The 25572-nt window shown below is 45.9% G+C and overlaps 1 protein-coding gene across 3 annotated transcripts in view; it reads right to left on the bottom strand.

The window, feature by feature from the left end:
* CDH10 (cadherin 10) overlaps nucleotides 1-25572 on the bottom strand; it is a 168126-nt gene that overhangs the window by 13246 nt on the left and 129308 nt on the right. For 2 of the 3 annotated variants that reach the window (XM_060244296.1, XM_060244297.1), the window contains exons 6-8: nucleotides 24557-24810; nucleotides 19527-19663; nucleotides 7190-7311 (exon numbers count right to left, since the gene is read on the bottom strand). In XM_060244296.1, the coding sequence (XP_060100279.1) occupies nucleotides 7190-7311; nucleotides 19527-19663; nucleotides 24557-24810 (513 nt within the window). Of the gene's footprint in view, nucleotides 1-7189; nucleotides 7312-10941; nucleotides 10989-19526; nucleotides 19664-24556; nucleotides 24811-25572 lie in introns of those variants that run through there. The other variant, XM_060244298.1, reaches the window with a different exon arrangement.

Below are 25572 nucleotides of genomic sequence, written 5' to 3'. Positions count from 1 at the left end.
GACATCACCTGTGAGTGACATCATTGCGCCGGTGACATCACGCACTGGCTGCTCTTGGAATTTCTGGGAAAACTCTGGTTTTCCCGGACACTCTAGCAATTTGGGAGGGAAAACTCTATGGTGCAATAGGTATCATAGAGTTTTTCCCTCCCAAAGTGCTAGAGCGTCTGGGAAAACCATAGAGTTTTCCTGAAAAGGCCTAGAGCGGCCGGCATGTGATGTCATCATGCCATGTGCACTTTGTGCATGCAAAACAAGTCCCCCGCCAGAGGCTGGGGGGGACCTGGAAACCCTGGGGGGGGGTGCCAGACGTTTGCCTTGCATAGGGTGCCAGACATTCTAGGGTCAGCCCTGCTTCAAGGAACAGTAGGGCTGTGATACAGAGGCAGGCAAAAGCAAACCACCTCTTGAACATCTTTTGGCTTTAGAATTCTAGAAGGTCGCCATAATTTGGCTGCAACTTGATGGGGGAAAGCGGGAGGAGGGAGAATCTATTGAATTTAATGGACTTCGAAAGGCACAACAATATTTAGGACCTGGCCACATGGAGATAGGGTTGCCAAGTCCAATTCAACAAATATCTGGGGACTTTGGGGGTGGAGCCAGGAGACTTTGGGGATGGAGCCAGGAGACACTGGGGGCGGAGCCAGGAGCAAGGGTGTGACAAGCATAATGGAACTCCAAGGGAGTTTTGGCCATCGCATTTAAAGGGACAGCACACCTTCTAGAATGCCTTCCTTCCATAGAAAATAATGAAGGATAGGGGCACCTTCTTTTGGGGCTCATAGAATTGGACCCCCTGGTCCAATCTTTTTGAAATTTGGGAGGTATTTTGGGGAGAGGCACTAGATGCTATTCTGAAGATTTGGTGCCTCTACTCAAAAGTCAGCCCCCCCAGAGCCCCTGACACCCGCGGATCAATTCCACATCATTCCCTATGGGAATCGTTCCTGGAGGTGCATAATAGCTATGGGGGTGGAGCTTCCCCCGCCGGCCAGCTGGCTGGGGGAGGGGGGAAGCCTGTAAAACCAGGGGATCCCCCACTGGGACCTGGGGATTGGGAAGCCTACATGGAGATCAATTGTAACAGATAGAGATCTCCAGGTGCTACCTGGAGGCTGGCAGACCTCGAGAAACGGTAATGATCCTTCCCTCTTTTCTCCTCATGTGGCTTTCAGAGACTGACGCCAGCCATTTGCAGTCACTCCAGTTAAGCATGCTGCTTTAACAAACCTGGGTTTCTTGTCTTTCCCAATATATGAAGGTTCTTCATCATCATATAACTCAGGCCTTTTTTTGCAGCAGGAACTCCTTTGCAAATTAGGCTAACCCCTCCCCCCCGAGCCAATTCTCCAAGCGCTTACAGTAGGCCCTGTACAAAGAGCCCTGGAAGCTCTTGGAGGATTGGCTACATCAGGGGTGTGTGGCCCAATATGCAAATAAGTTAGGGTTGCCAATCCCTAGGTGGGGGCAGGGGATCCCCCGGTTTGGAGACCCTCCTCCAGCTTCAGGGTCGTCAGAAAGTGGGGGGAGGGGAGGGAAATGTCTGCTGGGAACTCTATTATTCCCTATGGAGATTTATTCCCATAGAAAATCATGGAGAATTGATCTGCGGGTATCTGGGGCTCTTGGGGGGGGCTGTTTTTTGGGGTAGAGGCATCAAATTTTCAGTATAGCCTCTGGTGCCTCTCCCCAAAATATCCCCCCAGTTTCAAAGAAGATTGGAGCAGGGGGTCCAATTCTATGAGTCCCAAAAGAAGATGCCCCTATCCTTCATTATTTCCTATGGAAGGAAGGAATCAAAAAGGCCACCTAAGATGTGAAATTCTTCCTCCTTCAAGTTAAAATGCAGTCCCTTTAAATGTGATAGCCAGAACTCCCTTTGGAGTTCAATGAAGCTTCTCACAGCCTTGATCTTGGCTCCACCCCTAACGTCTCCTGGCTCCACCCCCAAAGTCCCCAGATATTTCTTGAATTGGACTTGGCAACCCTAAAATACGTTCCTGCTACAAAAAACCAAAAACAAAACAGGAATGTCAGTTACTTGAAGAGAAACACTGGGAGATTATATGGAGCTTGATAGCATGAAGAACTGGAGTGAGATGGGTATTTCTGACTTGGGCCTCATTGTGCCCACATGATGAAAGAGGGGAGGAGGGAAGCAGTTGGTAAAAAAAAAGAAGGAGAAGGTAAAAGTAGTCCCCTGTGCAAGCACCAGTCATTGCCAACTCTGGGGTGACATCGCATCACAGCTTTTTCATGGCAGACTTTTTTACGGGGTGGTTTGCCACTGCCTTCCCCAGTCATCTACACTTTCCCCCCAGCAAGCTGGGGACTCATTTGACCGTCCTCGGAAGGATGGAAGGCTGAGTCGACCTTGAGTTGGACAGACTACTTTGCACCGTCATGAACAGACATTTTCTATATCTGTTATGTCTGAATTGAACCCCCAAATTGCTTTGCCGTAGAAGGCAGCTCAGAGGTTCAGCTGGTTAATAATCCTTTAAATATTACAACTGTTTAAAAGTGCAGCGGGAAAACACTCCTTCCGTCTTTATCTTCCCTCCACAGTATATATTTTAAAGTGACATTTAAGCAGAAATGTCATTTCCTGTGTTCGGTGTTTTCCCCCATCCGTGCTTAACATTTGTTTAGGAACTGCCATATTAATTTTCACCACCCAGATTAGGTTGCGTGACTGGCACTGAACGGTTACCAACATTTAAAGATGGGGGGAAGCATCCTTAAACCTAGCGCTGTTATTTCTACACTGAATTACTACTGTTATAGATACGTGAATTGATCTGTGTACTAGGTATTTTATTTCTTTAAAATATTTTTATCCCACCTCTCCCCCAGATTAGAGTTTGGGGCAGCTACCAGGTTAGCAATTCCATAACACTAATAAAAGCATAATTTCAATAAAACACAATTAAAAACTCAACACACAGTAGCCTAATGATCTGGGCATAAAAACCCACTATGTTGATAGTGGAGTCCACCATAGTTGCATTAGTGGAATGCCTGCTGGAATACTACTACTACTACTAATAATAATAATAATGCAGATTTATACCCCGCCCTTCACTCTGAATCAGAGACTCAGAGCAGCTCACCATCTCCTTTATCGTCCTCCCCCACAGACACCCTGTGAGGTGGGTGGAGCTGAGAGAGCTCTCACAGCAGCTGCCTTTTCAAGGACAACTCCTGCGATAGCTATGGCTAACCCAAAGCCATGCCAGTACCTGCGAGTGGAGAAGTGGGGAATCCAACCCGGTTCTCCCAGATAACAGTCTGCACACTTAACCACTACACCAAGCTGGCTCACCAAACTGTTTGATGTGCCCTGAGAAATACAGACAAATCTTGCAGGGCATGAGTCTCCTCAGACAAAGCATTCCACCACGTTGGGGACATGCAAATGGGCGAACTGAGGGTCAAGCACTACCAAACCCGCCATTCAGCTGAACGAAGACACCTGTGAGGTTGGCCAAGTAAGGCTGCGATCGCACACACTAAATAAAGCACTTTAAATCCACTTCCTATGCACTGTTCAACTGAATTTTGCCAGTTTACGCAGTAAAATCCAGTTGGAAAGCTCATTGAAAGTGGATCGAAAATGCATTATGAAAGTGCATTATTTAGTGTGTGTGAGCGCAGCCTAACACTCCAATACACTTCCACTATATGAATGCAGGTGAAGCTTTATTGAATAGCTACACGTACAGAACTTCTCCTTAAGGAGGCATTGCTAGAAGTAAAGACACATAATACAGGAACTTCTAGGAAGCCCCCCAAAACGTGGGCTTCTCCCCCCTCCCAGCCTCCTATCATAAACATTCTAAAAGACAGATTCCCTCTAACACAAACACATATGAACATGAACATATGAAGCTGCCTTCTACTGAATCAGACCCTTGGTCCATCAAAGTCAGTATTGTCTTCTCAGACTGGCAGCGGCTCTCCAGGGTCTCAAGCTGAGGTTTTTCACACCTATTTGCCTGGACCTTTTTTTGGAGATGCCAGGGATTGAACCTGGGACCTTCTGCTTCCCAAGCAGATGCTCTACCACTGAGCCACCGTCCCTCCCCAATAGGAGGGACACTATAGGAGACAGGTCAGGAAGATCACAGAGTAGGGTTGCCAAGTCCCCTGCAGTCTCCGGTGGGGCACTGTTTTCATGTGCTCAACGGCCGCTCTAGGCTTTTCTGGGAAAACTCTATGGTTTTTCCCAGAAGCTCTAGCATTCTGGGAGGTACCATAGAGTTTTGCCTCCCAAAATGCTAGCGTGTCTGGGCAAACCATAGAGTTTTCCCAGAAACACCTAGAGCAGCCGGCACACGACATTGCCGGCACGGTGACATCACTCGCAGGTGACATCATTGCACCGGCAAAGTCAGGGGAGGTTTTAAGCCCTTCTGAGATCCAAGTGAAGGGTGGGGTATAAACCCAACCTCTTCTCTTCCTCTTCTATTCCAGTAGCTATTCAGATCCTTTGGTCTATATTTGGCTTAAATGTTACCTGGGCAATTCCAGTAAGGAATTTGGGAGGTATTTTTTTCACCTTGGCTTATGCTAAATGCACACCCCAAGTCGGGACTGTCTATTCTGATTGACAGAGGCTCCCCAGGGTTTCATATGAACATATGAAGCTGCCTTATACTGAATCAGACCCTCGGTCCATCAAAGTCAGTATTGTCTTCTCAGACTGGCAGCGGCTCTCCAGGGTCTCAAGCTGAGGCTTTTTCACACCTATTTGCCTGGACCCTTTTTTGGAGATGCCGGGGATTGAACCTGGGACCTTCTGCTTCCCAAGCAGATGCTCTACCACTGAGCCACCGTCCCTCCCCCTAAGGAGGATGACCTCTCATAGCAAGATGACCTCCTCAGATGGATGACCTCTCATAGCAAGTACTGCCTTATCTTTTTAATGCCAAGGAGCAAACTTGAGATATTTGGCACTCAAAGTAGGTCCTCTACCACTCTTATAGTGCCGTGAGAAGCTTTTTGGTGCACCATCACACTAACTTCCACCATCACCTTTTGTATCCATCCCATGTAACTCTCCCTTTAAGCTGTGGGGTCTTGTGAGTGAAATTTTTACTTTGTATGCTACTGACATTGAAGTTGTGAGCAAGCAATTTGGCTCCTATATAAATTAGTTTGCTCTTGGGCAATCCTTCCTGAGTTAAGACAAAAATGTGTGAGCCAAAGGCAAACTGTGAGCTAGCTCGCATAAGAACATAAGAGAAGCCATGTTGGATCAGGCCAATGGCCCATCCAGTCCAACAGTGGCAAAAACAAATCCACAGGTGTGTTCAGGAGGTCCATCAGTGGGGCCAGGACACTAGAAGACCTCCCACTGTTGCCCCTCCCCAGCTCCAAAAATAGAGAGCATCACTGCCCCAGACAGAGAGTTCCAACAATAGACTGTGACTAATAGTCACTGATGGACCTCTGCTCCATATGTTTATCCAATCTCCTCCTGAAGCTGGCTATGCTTGTAGCCACCACCACCTCCTGTGGCAGTGAATTTCATGTGTAAATCACCCTTTGGGTGAAGAAGTACTTCCTTTTATCCATTCTAACCCGACTGCTCAGCAATTTCATTGAATGCCCACGAGTTCTTGCATTGTGAGAAAGGGAGAAAAGGACTTCTTTCTCTACTTTCTCCATCCCATGCATAATCTTGTCAACCTCTACCATGTCACCTCTTGGTCTAACTCAGCTTAAAGGGAACAGCGACCCCCTGCCTGTGGGTGGAAGATCAATTTGGGAGATGAAGCAAATGTGATCAGGAAAGCTCACACTGAGCACAAAGCTGAACCAGCCTTTTCCAGGACTCCTCGGGTGATACCAGACGGCTGGTTTGGGTTGGCTTCAAGCCGTCCCAAAGAGAGCCAGCTAGAAATGGAGTGCCCCGGAGCTTCCAGAGGGTGTGCAGAAAACGGGTGGGCCATGGGCACCCATAGAGCATCTGGAACACTCTTGCATCCCATCTGCAGCTTTCTGGGCACTCTCTGGCTGCCTCCTGGCTTTCCAGGTGACCGGGGAGGCACCTCAGAGGCACCCCAGCAAAAAGGTACCACTTTGAAAGGGGTGCCTTTTCGAGCCGGCTCCCGGCAAGTCTGGGGCAGGACCAGGATGGAACTGAGACGGCAGGCAGATGTGCGCAAGTTGACGCACTTTTTTGATCCGCCCACCTCCCATCCCCCGGGCAGCTTTAAACGCCCATCTGTTTTCACACCCCCTCTGCTTTTTACCACTTCCTCTAATGCCACTTTTGCTTCCAGATGCAAAACTGTGAGTTTCAACAGCCCCCAATGGCTGGTCCTTTGCTCCTCTTGTTGGCAAAGTCATTTCCCATTGATCAAAGGGCAATTCAAAGCATCCGGCAAAGAGGCAAAGCAAAATAAATGTTTGCCCTTCTGATACTCACTGCTTTTATGCTTTCCCCCCCCCCCCCCTGTGATTCTCCTACAGAGAGCGGTTTTGAGATAAACTCCCATTTGCATAAAAATAGAAAGCCGACAGTGGTGTTTCAGCACACCACGCCTGTCAAGTCAAAGCACAATCATCTTCTGTAGCGAAGGATGCTCTTAAAAAAATACATCAAATTTGATTACAAATTACTGTTGGTAACATTTAGTGCTTCTCTCCACCATGGCGGCGTGGAATGCAATTAAGAGATTGTCTTTTAAGACAAATCCAAAAAACAACCAAACAAATGCGGAGGGGGAAAAAATATCTGTTTGAAGTTTTAAGAGCACAAACACTTTTTCTTTTCCGAGGAAAGACAAGAAAAGTCATTTGGTAATTTACATGTTGATGCACTTGGGAAGTGTTACTGAGCAAATCTGGCATCTGATTTCCCACCGGCCGTTTCCCTCCTTTCCCAAGCGGCTCTCAAAAACCATCTTTTGGTCTTAAAGGAATAAGCACAGGGGTGGAATTCTAGCAGGAGCTCCTTTGCATATTAGGCCACGGTCCCATGATTAAGCCAATCCTCCAGGAGCTTACAAAAAAAGAACTTTGTAAGCTCTTGGAGGATTGGCTACATCGGGGTGTGTGACCTAATATGCAAAGGAGCTCCTGCTAGAATTCCACCCCTGAATAGACACAAATGAATCAGCAACCTGTCCCCAAAATAAATCCAGAGAACTTGAAGTATTTGCATAAATGTACTTACTTGTCCCGCTCTGGCATTTTCACAGACGAAAGTGTCGTAGAACACAGCAAACTGCGGCGCATTGTCATTCACATCCAAGATCCGAACGTAAACCAAAACGCGAGTCATCTCTTTGGGGTTGTCTGTCAAAAGGGAAGCAGAAGAAGAAAGCCGTCTCTTCTCTGTCAGAATGTCACCGTAAGACTTTGCACGTTTTTGTTAACCATTTTCAACCAGCCAAGGAAATGTCAGATGCCACATGTCCACCACATAGAATTACATCGCGTAACACTTCCCCCCATCCCATCAAGCCACAGTTGATATACCGTGACCCCTGGTAGGGTTTTCAAGGCAAGAGATGTTCAGTGGTGGCTTGCTATTGCCTGCCTCTCCGTCACCACCGTGGTCTTCCTTGGTGGTCTCACATCGAAATACTGGCCAAGGCTGATGCTGCTTAGCTTTTGAGATATGATGAAATCAGTCTAGCCTGGGCTTTCTAGGTTAGAATAACACCAAGTGGCCTGTAATTCAGAACCACTGAATAAAGTCAGTCTTGGGTGCCACAGTTATGCCAACCAGGAACCTACCAACCGGACAGAATGACAGCACAGGCTACCTGTGATTCTCCCATTTGCATGGTCACCATATTGTGTGAACAAAGCTTAAATGTCTATGTCAGGGCTGTCAAACGTGCAGCCCGGGAGCCGAATCAGGTCCTCAGAGGGCTCTTATCGGGCCCCCAAGCAACTGGCTGTCGTGTACTTCCTTCTCCCTCTCTCTTGCTTCCTTCTGCATCACAACTTGCTTTGCCAGCCTTGCTCAATTGCACAGGAGCTACAGAGCAAAACCTCTATTTTCTCCGTTGACTGAGGCTCCTCCCTTGGGGAGGAGGAGGGAGGGATAGTATCTCTCAATTGCACAGCAGAGCTACTGAGGCAAGCCTCTCTACTCTCTATTGGCTGAGGCTCTTCCCCTTCCTGGTCCCCTGAGGTAGGAAGGAAAGAGCCAGAGCTTCCTTTACCCAGTCCCCAGGAAAGATACAAAGAAGGCACCTTTAAGACCAACAAGTGCTATGTTTATGTCTCTGCTACCTGGCATGACATATCATGCCACACATGGCCTGGCCCAACAAGGTCTCATTTATGTCAGATCTGGCCCAAATAACAAATGAGTTTGACACTTCTGGTCTATGCCACAGACCCCTGGTCTACTGCCATAGTGTAGTGGTGTAGTGTGCAGCCTCTTATCTGGGAGAGCCAGGTTTGATTCCCCACTCCTCCAGTTGCACCTGCTGGAGTGGCTTTGGGTTAGCCGTAGCTCTGGCAGAGGTTGTCCTTGAAAGGGCAGCTGCTGTGAGAGTCGTCTAAGCCCCACCCACCTCACAGGGTGTCTGTTGTGGGGGAGGAAGGTAAAGGAGATTGTGAGCCGCTCTGAGACTCTTCAGAGTGAAGGGTGGGATATAAATCCAATATCTTCATCTACCTCACAGGGTGTCTGTTGTGGTGGAGGAAGATAAAGGAGATTTTGAGCCGCTCTGAGACTCTTCGGAGTGAAGGGTGGGATATAAATCCAATATCTTCATCTACCTCACAGGGTGTCTGTTGTGGGGGAGGAAGGTAAAGGAGATTGTGAGCCGCTCTGAGACTCTTCGGAGTGAAGGGTGGGATATAAATCCAATATCTTCATCTACCTCACAGGGTGTCTGTTGTGGGGGAGGAAGGGAAAGGAGATTGTGAGCCACTCTGAGACTCTTCGGAGTGGAGGGCGGGATATAAATCCAATATCTTCATCTACCTCACAGGGTGTCTGTTGTGGGGGAGGAAGGTAAAGGAGATTGTGAGCCGCTCTCAGACTCTGAGTGGAGGGTGGGATATAAATCCAATATCATCATCAGATGTTAATTTTAAAAGTCATCCCGTCAAACAGCTTCCGTCTGAATTCCTGGAGAACGATTGTCTTGTTCCGCCCTACAGCACTTGCCATTCAGAGTTGCCTATCTGCCCATCCCTGTAGATGTCAAGGTGGGACCAGCTGGCTGCTTTGGGGCCATTTTCTGTGACTGGTCAAAAATGAATTCTTTTTCATCACATCACTTTACACGATGGACCCTGTTTCCTTCATTAGGCCTAAAGAAAGACTTATTAGCCCATTACTGGGTAGGCTACAACTGTGCAGGGTTTTGCTTAAACTAGGAATGTTTGGGGAACCTGCCTGAGGCACCTTAGGATGGGGCGAGGCAGGGCTTTTTTTGTAGTAGGAACTCCTTTGCATATAATCCACACACACCTGATGTAGCCAATCCTCCAAGAGCTTACAGGGCTCTTAGTACAGGGCCTACTGTAAGCACCAGGAGAATTGGTTACATCAGGGAATAGGGCCACCCAGTCCAATCCAAGAAATATCTGGGGACTTTGGGGGTGGAGCCAGGAGACTTTGGGGGTGGAGCTAGGAGACATTGGGGGTGGAACCATAAGCAAAGTTGTGACAAGCACAATTGAACTCCAAAGGGAGCTCTGGCCATCACATTTAAAGAAACCGCACACCTTTTTAAATGCCTTCCTTCCATAGGAAATAATGAAGGATAGGGGCACTTTCTTTCGGGACTCATAGAATTGGACCCCCTGGTCCAATCCTTTTGAAACTCGGAGAGCATTTTGAAGAGAGTCATAAGATGCTATGCTGCAAATATGGTGCCTCTACCTCAAAAAAACAGCCCCTCCAGAGCCCCAGATACCCCCAGAACAATTATCTATTATACCCTATGAGAATCTATCTCCATACGGAATAATGAAGTGCCCAGCAGACACTTCCCTCCCGCCCACACACACACACTGTTTCTGATTACTCTGAAGCGGGAGAGGGCCTGCTCCTACCTAAGAACTGGCATCTCTACTCACGAGTTGCTGAACTTTCAACTTCTTCAAAGTCACACAGAGCAACCAAAGGTTCCAGTTTACCTTTCCTATGTGGATGACCTCTGGAAAGATTGTGCAACCAACGGTGGGGGGGGGGGGCGGTCTGGGCTGCTTTCACAGCCACTGGGAGCAGCCATGTTGTTCTGCCTGCTCCCCCCACCCCCATTCAGTCTTAAAGACGCAGACGCACCATCCCAAGAGGAGGCCTTTCCAAGTGGAGCCTGAAGCCTCCGGAGGTGGAAAGGCACATGGTGGCTGTGGGGGCAGAGCTTCCTCCTGCCAGCCTGCTGACTGGGAGCGAGAAGGAGCCTGGGAAAGTGGGAGAACCCCTGCTGGGACCTGGGGATTGGCAAGCCTATCAGGGAGTGTGGCCTAATATACAGAGGAGTTCCTGCTACAAAAAAAGCCCTGGAGGGCGGCTTCCCAAACTGTCCTTTCAAAGTTTGTTTTCAGGCAGTTGGGGGGCCCTCGTACCTCTTTGGGGCTGGAAATTCACCAGGTGAAGGGGTGTGTGTGTGTGTGTGTGGAGTAACAGCTCCTGAAAGCATGTCGCTAAATGCAGGCTAGGAAAAACGACAGGAGGAATCAGGCCGCTTTGTGTTTAGAGCCAAGACGGGACAGCTCACAAAGCTCGCAAGCTTCAGGCAGCACAGAAAGTACAGACCCCACTCTGAGGGGTGAGTTTTAATAAGGCCATGATCCGTTGTTAATAAATAAAACATTCCGGTTGAACCCATTTATCTCATGTGTGGCTTCTTTATTCGGGGGATGAAAGGGGCAAAATCCTGTTCTCTTGAATTATTTCTTGTCCACATTGAGAGGGATGTGCCAGAAAGCACTTTAAATTATTATGCTTACTGTTTTCCTGGTCTGGATGGGGGATTCCTGTTGGGGCAGAGCTCCTGTTACCCATAAAAACATAAGAGAAGCCATGTTGGATCAGGCCAATGGTCCATCCAGTCCAACACTCTGTGTCACATAGTGGCCAAAAAAACCAGGTGCCTTCAGAAGGTCCAACAGTGGGGCCAGGACACTAGAAGTCCTCCAACTGTTGTCCCCCCAAGCACCAAGAATACAGAGCATCACTGCCCCAGGCAGAGAGTTCCAATGATAAGCTGTGGCTAATAGGCACTGATGGATTTCTGCTCCATATGTTTATCCAATCCCCTCTTAAAACTGTCTATGTTGGCAGCCGTCACCATCTCCTGTGGCAATGAATCCCATGTGTTAATCACCCTTTGGGTGATGAAGGACTTCCTTTTATCAGTTCTAACCCAGCCCACTACCAGGGTTTCCTCTAAGCTGAGTTCCTGTGAGCTAGCTCACAGTTTTGTAGCCTCCGCTCACTTTTTTTTTGTCTTAAATGGCCCCAGAGCAAAGTAATTTATGCAGCAGCTCACAGCTTTAATGCTATTAGTTCACACAATAGAATTTTTGCTCATAAAACTCCATATGTTTATCATAAAACTCCACAGTTTAGAGGGAGCATTGCCAACTACCGCTTGAAATGTCAACAGGAGGGAATTGCTTGAAAAACTGGCCATACCCTGTGCACTGTTATGTCACTTCTGGGGGGCGGGGGGGCCTGGAAGTGATGGTGAGTCCAAAGCCAGTTCAAGGTCAAAGTCCAGGAAGTCAAGCAGGAGCCAGGTCACCAGTGCAGAATCACAAACTGGAATCATAAGTCAATGTTCAAAAGCCAAAATGTCAGGGTGCCAAGGAAATGAAGCAGGTCAGGATCAGGAAGGAGTGTGGATGCAAGCCAGAGAATAGACTTGTTGCTTCCACAAGGTTACCAGATCCTGGGTGGGAGCTATATGGGAGTCTCAATCAGCCTGCTTCTTGAGTGGCAGTGACTCTGCTAGAACTCAGGGCTGAGAGATCTGAAGCATCAGCGTGCCTCAAGTCTTCGCTCTGAAAGTTCTTTCCCGAGCCTGCTTCGAACTCTTGAGATGGGAGGAGGAGAGCTTGGAGGAGATTGATCATCAACAGCTGACACTGGTGCCTGAAGAGTGATTGATGGGCCAGCTGCTATTTGTTCAGCTGAGGAACTGGCTGGCAACTCTTCCAGGTCTGTTAACCCTTCCAGTTCCTCCTCGTCAGGGCTCATGACAGTAGCTCTAACAATTGCTGGGAAAAGCTACGGTTTTATCATAGACGTTCTGGTGATTCCTAGAGGTATTGGCCAACACTTCCAAGTTTCCCCCAGAAGTTATGTTACAATACCCACAATGCCACTCCCCCACAAATCCTCATCCTAACCCTCCTGATGGTTGCCACCAGGCTCGAACTTGACAAGAAAATACTTTCCGTGAACACAGAGTATTTTCTCGTCATTCCCTGGTTGTAAAACCTCCGTGGTCCTGACATCACCGTTGTTTCACGCGGAGCTTTTTTTGTAGAAAAAGCCAAGCAGGGATTCAGTTGCATATTAGGCCACACCCCCTGACATCATCGTTGTTTCACACAAGGCTTTTTTTGTAGAAAAAGCCGAGCAGGGATTCATTTGCGTATTAGGCCACATACCCTGACACCACCGTTGTTTCACGCGGGGCTTTTTTTGTAGAAAAAGCCGAGCAGGGATTCATTTGCGTATTAGGCCACACTCCCTGACATCACCGTTGTTTCACACAAGGCTTTTTTTGTAGAAAAAGCCGAGCAGGGATTCATTTGCGTATTAGGCCACACTCCCTGACATCACCGTTGTTTCACGCGGGGCTTTTTTTGTAGAAAAAGCCGAGCAGGGATTCATTTGCGTATTAGGCCACACCCCCTGACATCACCGTTGTTTCACGCGGGGCTTTTTTTGTAGAAAAAGCCAAGCAGGGATTCATTTGCGTATTAGGCCACACCCCCTGACATCACCATTGTTTCACACGGGGCTTTTTTTGTAGAAAAAAACGAGCAGGGATTCATTTGCATATTAGGCCACACACACACGCCAGATGCCAAGCCAGTGAGAACTGTGTTCCTGCTCAGAAAAAGCCCTGAAAGTAAGGTCGACCCATATTAATACTTAGATGGAATGTCATATAATTATTTCTTGCTTGAGTTTCTACTGTATTGAGACTGTATTGTGATGTACATATTCTTTTGATTGGAACTTTTAAAGAGACAATCTGCATTTGGCACATGACGTTATTGTCGCTAGTTTGTCTTTGTATTTGATGTTAAAGTTTCAATAAAATCTTTTTTTTAAAAAAATAATAATAATATGTGAATGGGAGACTGCCCAGGAAGCCAAGATTGCGGGCAATGGCAAACCACCTCTGAACCCCTCTTGCCTTGGAAATACCTAACGGTGTCACCATAAGTCAGCTATGACTTCATTTCATAAAAAAACAATTTAAGTAGATAAGTAGATATTTATGGACGTGAGCTGCCTATTTTTAGCCTCGAATCCAGAGAAGCGTGGCAAAGCAATGGGTCTTCTGAGGTCGTTTCCTTAGTCTTTCCCCAAACTTCAGAGAAACTTCAGGAGTGATTTCTGAAGAATTCTATGCAGTATCAATATATTAAAAAAGGAAAAGTGTGATTCCTGATGTGAACACAAAGTACTGTTTGGGTACCATTTAGAGAGAGCCTGTTTGGTGTAGTGGTTAAGTGCATGGACACATATCTGGGAGAACTGGGTTTGATTCCCCACTTGCAGCTGCTGAATTCAGAGAGAAGGGTGGGGTATAAATCTGCTATTTTTCTTCTTCTGTGTTTCTTAGCTGAGCATTGTTGGAAACTGGATATGAAACCAGAAATCTGTCAAGCATGCTATTTCTAAGTGCTGGTTTATTCATACCTTTCTTCTTCTCCCCTTCTCCCTCTCTTTCATCCCTCTTACTTCCCCCCCTCTGTATACTTAATAAAACTTTCTCCCTAAGATGTGTAGAGTAACCTTGTACGCAACAGTGTAAAATGCCTCTCCCCTGGATTCACACAGCCATGCCTTATCAGCTAGCAGGGAATGTGTGAGAAATGGAGATGTGAACATTCCTTAGTCATAAAGAGATAGTGATGAGTAGCCTTTGAACCTTCATCCCCATTTGCATCTTTATGATATTCTTTTGAAGTTATCTGTAACCCTGCCTTTTGAACTAACCTGTAAGACTCTATGTAACTCTGTATTCAGTATTACTTCCAATGAATCCGTCCTTGTAACAAGTCATAGAGTTTCAATAAAACAAGTCTTTGATTTACAACAAAAGCTTGATTATTTTGAAATATTGGTGCTTGACAAAATCTCTTGTCTCAATCCAACAGGCAGTACCCATGTTCTCAAATTCATGGACAGTTCCCAACAGTCTAGTACTAAACAATTACACCCTTCTTCTTCTTCTTCTTCTTCTTCTTCTTCTTCTTCTTCTTCTTCTTCTTCTTCTTCTTCTTCTTCTTCTTCTTCTTCTTCTTCTTCTTCTTCTTCTTCTTCTTCATAATAATAATAATAATAATAATAATAATAATAATAATAATAATAACTTTTATTTCTATCCCGCCCTCCCCGCCTAGGCGGCTCAGGGCGGCTAACAACAATTTACACGTTAACATAAATAATAAAACTTTAAATTTAACAATTAAAATTAAACATATAAAAACCAGTCAGTTAAGTTAAAATACATAATTTACATTACACTATATATATATAAATATATCTGGCAGTAATAAAACTATTATAGCGCTGGTTCTGCCAGTTTAGACAATCTTATATGAGTGTTCTTATATTTAATAGATGGCGGTTCTTTGTATCATGCAACTTAGCAGTCAGTGTCACCATAGGCTTGTCTAAAAAGGGCGGTCTTGCAGGCCCTGCGGAATTGGTCGAGGTTCCGCAGGGCCCGCACTTCCTCCGGAAGCTGGTTCCACAGTGCAGGTGCCGCAGCTGAAAAGGCCCGTACTCTGGTGTTTTGGAGTTTGACCTCTCTCGGCCCAGGGATAGTCATTTTGTTTTTACCCACTGACCTCAGTGCCCTCTGGGGTTCATATGGGGAGAGACGGTCCCTTAGGTAGGCTGGTCCTCGGCCATATAGGGCTTTAAAGGTGATAACCAACACTTTGTACTGGACTCGGTAGGTAATTGGTAGCCAGTGCAGTCCGGCCGTATGTGATCCTTCTTCTTCTTCTTCTTCTTCTTCTTCTTCTTCTTCTTCTTCTTCTTCTTCTTTATTTATTTATGCTAGTTCCGCTACCTATATATATCCAGGGCTTTTTTTGTAGAAAAAGCCCACCATTGACTCATTTACATATTAAGCCACACCTCCTGACACCACCTTTGTTCCACACAGGGTTTTTTGTAGACAAAGTCCAGCAGGGACTTTTTTACATATTCGGCCACACCCCCTGAAACCAAGCCAGCCAGAACTGTGTTCCTGTGCGTTCCTGCTCAAAAAAAGCCCTGTATATCTTCTTTTGATTTTGTACCATTTCAGCATCATCCAGGACTAGCAGAGGCACAATGCCTGCAAGTAGATGATCATAGGTCTCAGTAGTCATTGTACAAGAGTTGCCAGCTCCCCCAGGCCATCAAGAGGTGATGGTGGTAGGGTTGACAGATCCAAGTTGAGGAATTCCAGAGATTTTTAGGTGGAGAGTGAGGAGGACCGGGACCTCAGTGGGGTTCAATGACACAGACTCCACCCTCCAAGGCATCCATTTTCCCCTGGGGACCTGATCTCAGTAGTCTGGAGATGAGTTGTAATTCCAGTATATTTTCAACATGAGGCTGACATCCATGCCTTGTGATGATGTTTTAGACGGAGGTGGCCAAACTGTGGCTCAGGAACTACATGTGGCTCTTTCCACATGGTATGGGGCTCTTGAAGCCCCCACCGCCCTGTTGGCCAGCTTGGAGAAGGCATTTCTTTCTTTAAACTTTTTTTTCTTTAAGCTTTTTTCCCTTCTCTCCCTCCCTCCTTCCTTCCCATCTATTTTCCTTCCTTCCTTCCTTCCTTCCTTCCTTCCTTCCTTCCTTCCTTCCTTCCTTCCTTCCTTCCTTCCTTCCTTCCTTCCTTCCACATCTGATGTCCATGTCCTGCAGCTCTCAAACATTTAACGTCTATTCTGTGTGGATCGTACGTTAAGCGAGTTTGACCGTTCCTGTTGTAGACCATTCTGAAAGCTGCGGAGGTATCTTTCATCTCTAATAAGTGGAAGTTTTGCTATTACCATTAAATTAGTTATCATGTCTACGTCTGTGGTCTCTGCGGTATCTTTAAAATACCAAAGCAGGACACACAGGGTTTTTGGGTAATATCTTGTAATTTCTTTAATGCTGCATTGATTCCACAGTACTTTTACCATAGAGACCTGAAACACAATCTACTGGCAAGTTCTCCGTGTCACCCCATGCAAATGAATGGAAACTGCAAGAGCACTGCTATCAGTTATCAAAGGGAATAATATGATACCAGGTGCATGTATTTATTTATATAAGATCTCTAGATCATGTCTGTGTCTCCCCAGTGGGGATCCAAAGCAGCTTACAACCTCCTCCTCCTTTTCTCCACTTTATTGTCCTACCACCGTGTAAGAGTTGCCGGCTGCCTAGAAGGGGGAAAAAAATGCTTTCCCTTTAATAAGAGGTTCAATGGGCTGTTAATTCTCAAGTGAGGTTATTTAGCTTTGAGGCACAAAAAGCTTTAACTGCCTATTTCCACACACTGCACCTCTATTAAAGGGGCAGAACATATTTCTTCTAGCCTGTTAGCAACCCTAAATCTTATGAGGTAGGTAGGTTGGGCTGAGAAAATGTGACTGTCCTAAGGCGTGAAGTATAGAACTCCTGACCTTCTCTCAAGGCTTAATGCGGATACTAATGGGCTTAATTCATCCTGTAGGTGTATCTTGGCCTTTTTCGGTTTTTATCATCTTCAAGACCAGAGATGAAGGTGGTGTAATTAGCTTCTCATGAGAACCTGCTGCCCATAGGATGGGGGAAGGAGAGCCAGGGGTAATAAGCAATGTTCCCTCTAAGCTCCAGAGTCTTGTGAGCAAAAATTCTGCTTTGTGAGCTACTGTTGTTAAAGTTGTGAGCTAGTGCATAAATTAGTGTGCTCTGGGGTCATCCTTCCTGAGCTAAGACAAAAATCTGTGAGCTGGAGGCTAAAAAACTGAGCTAGCTCACACTAACTCAGCTCAGAGGAAACACTGGTGATAAGGTAACTTTCTAGAGAAGAAGAAGAAGATATTGGAATTATATCCCACCCTCCACTCCGAAGAGTCTCAGAGCGGCTCACAATCTCTTTTACCTTCCTCCCCCACAACAGACACCCTGTGAGGTGGGTGGAGCTAAAGAGGGCTCTCACAGCAGCTGCCCTTTCAAGGACAACCTCTGCCAGAGCTATGGCTGACCCAAGGCCATGCTAGCAGGTGCAAGTGGAGGAGTGGGGAATCAAACCCGGTTCTCCCAGATAAGAGTCCGCACACTTAACCATTACACCAAACTGGCTCTCCCAGAGAGAGTGTTCTGATTGGATGTCATCCTCACCTGATGTTGCTGGGCCAAAAAACTATAATTGAGCTAGGGCCCAAAGAAGAGGGAACTAGCTGAGATCCTGAAGGCCTAAACTATGACTTGCTTGAATTGCAGTTGCTTAGCAACATACAGAATTCCCAAGCTTCGGGGTGTTATTTTGGAACTTAAGGTTTGTGTTGCCAGGTCTGAGCTGGAAAATACCTGGAGACTTTGGGGGTGGAGCCAGGAGGGGGTGGAGTTTGGGGAGGGGAGTGGCATCAAGCATGGTACAATGCCAGAGAGTCCACCCTCTGCAAAGGAGCTGATCTCTGCCAGCTGGCGATCAGTTGTAAAAGTGGAAGATCTCCAGGCTCCACTTGGAGGCTGACAACCCAATGTCTAATCCAATCTCTGGAAAGTGTTAGGCAATTGAGCTAGTCTTTCTTGGGTTTTTTTTTTTTTCCTGCATGATTTTAGTGTAATGTATTGGCTGCTTAATAAACTTTCCTAATTGATTTAATCTAGAATAAACTTTATTCTTTTACAATAAACAGCGGTCTGGTTACTTGTGTGCGACTGCCCGGGGTGTGTGTGTGTCCTAGAGGGTTCAGGTCTTAAACTCTTGGACATAAGGTCACCCAGCAAGTTTCTGTCCACAAAGTGGAGATTCGAACTTGGTGATTCTACCAGGTTCTAGTCTGAATCTCCAACTATTACATCACACTGGCTTTTTCACCCATCCTTTGCCTTTTCTCCACCTAGGATTTCTCTCCATTTGATTTACAGTCTTGCTGCTTTGTGTATTGAAGAAGAAGATGATTATGACATTGGATTTACGCATATACTGCCCTATACTCTGAATGTCAGAGTCTCAGAGCGGCTCACTATCTCCTTTACCTCCTCCCCACAACAGACACCCTGTGAGGTAGAGGAAGATATTGGATTTATATCCCGCCCTCCACTCCGAAGAGTCTCAGAGCGGCTCACAATCTCCTTTACCTTCCTCCCCCACAACAGACACCCTGTGAGGTGGGCGGGGCTGAGAGGACTCTCATAGCAGCTGCCCTTTCCAGGACAACTCTGCCAAAGCTATGGCTGACCCAAGGCCATTCCAGCAGGTGCAAGTGGAGGAGGGGGGAATCAAACCCGGTTCTCCCAGTTAAGAGAGCTATGGCTGACCCAAGGCCATTCCAGCAGCTGCAAATGTAGGAGGGGGAGGAATCAAACCCGGTTCTCCCAGATAAGAGAGCTATGGCTGACCCAAGGCCATTCCAGCAGCTGCAAGTGGAGGAGGGGGGGAATCAAACCCGGTTCTCCCAGATAAGAGTCCACGTGCTTAACCACTATACCAAACCAGCTGAACGAAGGTAAACCAGGTATCACGCACACTTCAAATGAAGAAAGAAATCATTGCCTAATACAATTTTTTTAAAGATAAATGAAATGTCTGCCAAAAGAGCCAGGGTTGGTCTTAAAGGGAGTAATCCTGAACAGGTCTCCTCAAAAGTAAGGCCAATTTTGTTCAGTGGAGCTTTCTCCCAGGCGATTGATGTTAGGACTTCAGCCAAAATATCCCCTTATAAAACACACAGGCCTTCATCCAGTTGTGTATGGGCTGTGCCTTTGTCAGAGAATTGGTAATTACAGCCATTAGCTGTATGATGGGGAAAGGCCAGCAGACTCCCGCTTTTCTTCCTGAATGGCCAATTAGTGCTCTGATTGCTTAGTTAAAGCCTGAACACACTGCAGTCCCAGTTGCTGGACTGGACCCAGGAACTATGTGCGTGGTGCCAATAGCAGTCCCTTCACAGTTGCCCCAGGCACCTGTCAACTATCGCTTGTGACCCCGACCAGCAGCCCCTTGCTGGGTGAAGGAGACAAAGAGTGAATGCATTTCACAGAGCAGAGTTACACCCCTCTAAGACCACTGAAATCAAATGGGGCTCCTTGGAATATGACTCCACCGGTCCACAATTTCTATCTGCAGCTGCAAAAGACTTACTGATCTCAGCTGCTATGACACTAAGGTTGTGCCACTGCGAGATTTCTCGGTCGAGCATCTTCAGAGTATAAATAGATCCGTTTCCAGAATGTATGTTGAACATTCTGTCCAGGTCAGTGTGGCGGTCCAAGGAATACCTAGGAAAACAAAACACCTTAAGAACATAAGAACATAAGAGAAGCCATGTTGGATCAGGCCAATGGCCCATCCAGTCCAACACTCTGTGTCACATAAGAACATAAGAGAAGCCATGTTGGATCAGGCCAATGGCCCATCCAGTCCAACACTCTGTGTCACATAAGAACATAAGAGAAGCCATGTTGGATCAGGCCAATGGCCCATCCAGTCCAACACTCTGTGTCACATAAGAACATAAGAGAAGCCATGTTGGATCAGGCCAATGGCCCATCCAGTCCAACACTCTGTGTCACACATAAGAACATCAGAGAAGCCATGTTGGATCAGGCCAGGGGCCCATCCAGTCCAACACTCTGTGTCACATAAGAACATAAGAGAAGCCATGTTGGATCAGGCCAATGGCCCATCCAGTCCAACACTCTGTGTCACACATAAGAACATCAGAGAAGCCATGTTGGATCAGGCCAATGGCCCATCCAGTCCAACACTCTGTGTCACATAAGAACATAAGAGAAGCCATGTTGGATCAGGCCAATGGCCCATCCAGTCCAACACTCTGTGTCACACAGTGGCAAAAAAATTTATATATACACACACACACTGTGGCTAATAGCCACTGATGGACCTGTGCTCCATATTTTTATCTAAACCCCTCTTGAAGGTGGCTATGCTTGTAGCCGCCACCACCTCCTGTGGCAGTGAATTCCACATGTTAATCACCCTTTGGGTGAAGAAGTACTTCCTTTTATCCGTGTTAACCTGTCTGCTCAGCAATTTCATCGAATGCCCACGAGTTCTTGTATTGTGAGAAAGGGAGAAAAGTACTTCTTTCTCTACTTTCTCCATCCCATGCATTATCTTTTTTATGGTGGGCAATTTTTCATTTTCTTTTTATGCAATATCAAATAGTATTTTTATGATTATCTTGATTCAGACAGATGGAGCTTTTGGAGGGGGTCGGCGTCTACTTCAGACTTACAGGTCCTTCTCTATTGTAAAGAAACTAGAAGGCAAAATCAGGTGTGGGAAACACTGATTGGCTCTCAACATTCCACACCTTCATTTCTCAGCAGGCCATTTTTGGTAAGCTCCCCCCCCCCACCCAATTTGGTTAATTTGCACTTTTTTTCTTTTTTGCACACTTGGGAGGTCTTCTGAGCACCGAGAGACGCTTCTCTTGTCTGTGGGTGACTCTGTTTTTTCACTTCATGTATCCACAAGGGGCCAAACCCAGATATAATTATTCCATTGTTAAGTACTACATAAGAGATAAGTATGATTGTGTATACTATAGATTTATGTTTTTTAAAAAGGGTAAAGGTAGTCCCCTGTGCAAGCACCAGTCATAGAATCATAGAGTTGAAAGGGATCTCCGGGGTCATCTAGTCCAACCCCCTGCACAATGCAGGAAACTCACAAATACCTCCCCCTAAATTCACAGGATCTTCATTGCTGTCAGATGGCCATCTAGCCTCTGTTGAAAAACCTCCAAAGAAGGAGAGCCCACCACCTCCCAAGGAAGCCTGTTCCAAAGAGGAATCGCTCTGTCAGGAAGTTCTTCCTAATGTTGAGCAGGAAACTCTTTTAATTTAATTTCAACCCATGGGTTCTGGTCCTACCTTCTGGGGACCCATTGGTTCTGGTATTGCCTTCTGGTTTCCGACTTTGGGGTGATGTTGCATCATGATGTTTTCATGGCAGACTTTTTTACGGGGTGGTTTGCATTGCCTTCCCCAGTTATCCACACTCCCCCCCCCCCAGCAAGCTCGGTATTCATTTTACCGACCTTGGGAGGCCGAGTCAACCTTGAGCCGGCTCCCTGAATCCAGCTTTCACTGGGATCGAACTCAGGTCGTGAGCAGAGAGCTCGGACTGCAGTAAGTAACCCTAGATACTTAGTACAAGTTCCATTTGGTGTTTGTGTGCATAAGCATTTTAATTGAGGGTAATCCAAGATGGCATCCTTGTGTGTGTATAAAAATACTAAAGAAAGCAATAACAATAAGTAAGAACATAAGAACATAAGAGAAGCCATGTTAGATCAGGCCAATGCCCCATCCAGTCCAACACTCTGTGTCACACAGTGGCAATTTTTTTTTTTTGTGGCTAATAGCCACTGATGGACCTCTGCTCCATATTTTTATCTAAACCCCTCTTGAAGGTGGCTATGCTTGTGGCCGCCACCACCTCCTGTGGCAGTGAATTCCACATGTTAATCACCCTTTGGGTGAAGAAGTACTTCCTTTTATCCGTTTTAACCTGTCTGCTCCGCAATTTCATCGAATGCCCACGAGTTCTTGTATTGTGAGAAAGGGAGAAAAGTACTTCTTTCTCTGCTTTCTCCATCCCATGCATTATCTTGTAAACCTCTATCATGTCACCTCGCAGTCGACGTTTCTCCAAGCTAAAGAGTCCCAAGCGTTTCAACCTTTCTTCATAGGGAAAGTGTTCCCTTCATAGGGAAAGTAACAGATATATTTTTGGATGGCCAAGGCTAGTCTGATCTCAGAAGTCAAGCAGGGTCAGCCCTGGTTAATACTTGGATGGGAGACCACCAAGAAAGTCCAGAGCTCCTGTGCAGAGACAGGCGATAGCAAACTACCTTTGAATATCACACACCTCGAAAACCCTACAGGGTTGTCATAAATCATCTGTGACTTTAGGGCACTTCCTGCCACAACGTTGTGTACATTGATGGGGCTGCTGTTTCTTCCAGAATTATCAGGAATTCCAGCTTACTGTTCACTTCGAATTTCATTACCATGAAGCCAATTGACTGCAATAATTACATTCTGATTTAATCTCTTGTTGGAAGAAAAAAAAAAAGAAATCACCGGAACCTTCATCCATGCTTCAGGACGTTCCTCCCGTGTACTCTGCTTTGTAATGAGTTTTCAATTAGGCTGAGAGTGCAGAATTACTCCCATTTAAATCTACCAACATTGTGGAATAGGATTGCATAGGAAGAATGCTGAGGTAACTCTCAATCATAGCAACTCATGGGGAAATTTGCTTATGCGCATGCCACGCTCACGATCATTTGTCACTTGCTGTTTGAACCTGCCCCATCCTGTAGCTTCCTGCCCCTCTTATTAGCACAGGGGTGGAATTCTAGCTGGAGCTCCTTTGCATATTAGGCCGCACCCCCTGACACAGCCAATCCTCCAAGAACTTACAATTTGCTCATTTTTGCAAGCTCTTAGAAGATTGGCTACATCAGGGGCGCGTGGCCTAATATGCAAAGCAGCTCCTGCTAGAATTCCACCCCTGCTTATGTGTAACTAGCTTGTTAATTCTGGGCAGGGCTTTTTTTTTTTAACAGGAATGCACAGGAACACAGTTCGGTTGGCTTGGTATCAGGGGATGTGGCCTAATGTGCAAATGAGTTCCTGCTGGGCTTTGTCTACAAAAAAAAAAGCACTGTTTCTGGGCCATTTTGAGTCCTTTCTGGTTGGCTGTTGAAAATACCTTTTAAAAAAAACAACTGCTGTGTCTAGAGATAGGACTGGTTTTAGGACAGGGTGGGTCCTAACTAGGTAAGCTAGAGTAGTGTGGTGAGCTCCCTGAAATAAGAATATTTGGTGAGCTCCCTGAAATAAGACGTCATGAGGGGCCAGTTTCCGCAAGTCAGTCTTTCATAGAATCATAGAGTTGGAAGGGACCTCCAGGATCATCTAATCCAACCCTCTGCACAATGCAGGAAACTCACAAATACCTCCCCTTAAATTCACAGGATCTTCAATGCTGTCAGATGGCCATCCAGTCTTTGTTTAAAAATCTCCAAGGAAGCAGAGCCCACCACCTCCCAAGGAAGCCTGTTCCACCAAGGAATCACTCTAACAGTCAGGAAGTTCTTTCTATGTTGAGCCGGAAACTCTTCTGATTCAGTTTCAACCCAATGGTTCTGGCCTACCTTCTGGACCCACAGAAAACAATTCCACCCCATCCTCTATACGACAGCCTTTCAAATACTTGAAGATGGTGATCATATCATCTCTCAGCTGTCTCCTCTACAAGCTAGATACCCCCAGCTCCTTCAACGTTTCCTCAAAGGACTTGGTCTACTATGCAGGTAATTTGGGGAAAAGACAACATTTTGTACCAAGTTTTTGAAATAAAGTGCAATAGAACCTAAAGCGCTGATCTAAGCAACTTAAAACACAATTAACAGTAGAATCAAGTGATTAGAACAAACTCAAATGAATTTAAAAGAGCATAATCAAGAAAATTAGATTAAATTCCAATGTGGTGATCAACCTATATTTAAATAAGCATTACAGAGTCTTCAAGCCACAGATATATATTTGGCAACATCCAGTGTGGTGTCCCTATCATTCCCTGAAAGGAGATTAAGGCTAGTCACTAGAATGGCTCAGGGAATTATCCACATGTTGGATAATTTCAAGAGTCCAAAGACCACAGAGACAGAAAGTTTCACAAAGAATACTGAAGGATTTTACAAATAATTCTGCAATTACTAAATTGTTGAATCTATCCACAGAAAAATAATGATAACATGGTGCAGCCACAAAATATAGTTGTCCATTGCGGGTGAAGGTAATCAAAGGTAGAAAGCCCTTGTTTTTCAGCATTTCAAACAAACCCTTTCTGCACATTTCTCTAGGCAGATCAAAACATTCAACGAATGTAATTAGAGAAGCAATTAATTTGGTCATAGCAATCACATGTTGGATCCAGCTAGCTTTATTGCCAAATCTTGCCCAATTCCCATCCTTCCTATATCCACCCCATCCCACAAGGCTTTTCTCCATGCGAATTCCATGATTCCTATAATACATTTTCAGCTGTCAAAAGGGACCCTCATCTTGCCTTTTTCATCACTTGAAAAGCTGACTGGATCTAACCCCAGGTTTTAAAATACTGGCCTTTACCTGATAGGACTCGACGCAGAATCTGGATCTCGGGCCATCACAGTTCCTATGATAGTGCCAACTTCAATATCTTCATGTATCTCAAAAAGGTAGGAGGATCGGCTGAAGACAGGCGGCTCATCCACGTCTTCTACAGAGACCTTCACAGTTGTTGTATCTTTGAAAGGCCCAAGATAATAAAATTGTCGATCTACATATAGATTCTCTGCCTCAATTTTCAATGTGTATAGCCCTCGAGCTTCATAGTCCAGTGGCTATAAGGAAATGCAGTGAGAAAACAAAATTAATTTTACAATGACATGTTTCAGAATGCCAAATGTTAAAACGTAAGATACCATATCTAGTACTACTTGCTATTTAATTAACTGAATTGAATGGCTCTCCCCTCATCCTACCTCCATCCAGTTACTTAATTGTTCTAGAATTTTACTCTGTACTGAATTCCAGTTCTCCTTAATTCCATTTTTCTCTTTGAGAATTTTAAAATGATTTTCTCCAAACTGGAGAATGCACAGTATTTTGAAGAAGAAGAAAGAAGATATTGGATTTATATCTCGCCCTCCACATCAAAAGAGTCTCAGAGAGGCTCACAATCTGCTTTATCCTCCTCCCCCCACAACAGACACCCTGTGAGGTGGGTGGGGCTGAGAGGATTCTCACAGCAGCTGCCCTATCAAGGACAACCTCTAACAGAGCTATGGCTGACCAAAGGCCATTCCAGCAGGTGCAAGTGGAGGAGTGGGGAATCAAACCCAGTTCTCCCAGATAAGAGTCCGCGCACTTAACCACGACACCAAACTGGATCTCCTGCTTTGGGTTCCGGAACCTTCTGAGATCAGACAGGCGGCAACCCAAGACAGGGCCTTCTTGGTCATGATGCCAAAACTCTGGAGCTCTCTCCACAAGGAGAGTCATCTGTTCCCTTGTCTTCACATCTTCCACTAGTGAATGAGGACTTCGTTTTGGCATTCCCATAATGACCCCTTTTTCCTAACTAATGTTTTAATCAGGGCTTT

This window comes from Heteronotia binoei, chromosome 7 (genome assembly GCF_032191835.1).
Source record: "Heteronotia binoei isolate CCM8104 ecotype False Entrance Well chromosome 7, APGP_CSIRO_Hbin_v1, whole genome shotgun sequence".
In the NCBI taxonomy this organism is placed as follows: Eukaryota; Metazoa; Chordata; class Lepidosauria; order Squamata; family Gekkonidae; genus Heteronotia; species Heteronotia binoei.
Note: the sequence above shows the minus strand (reverse complement) of the source record. Positions and strands in the feature narration are given on the sequence as shown.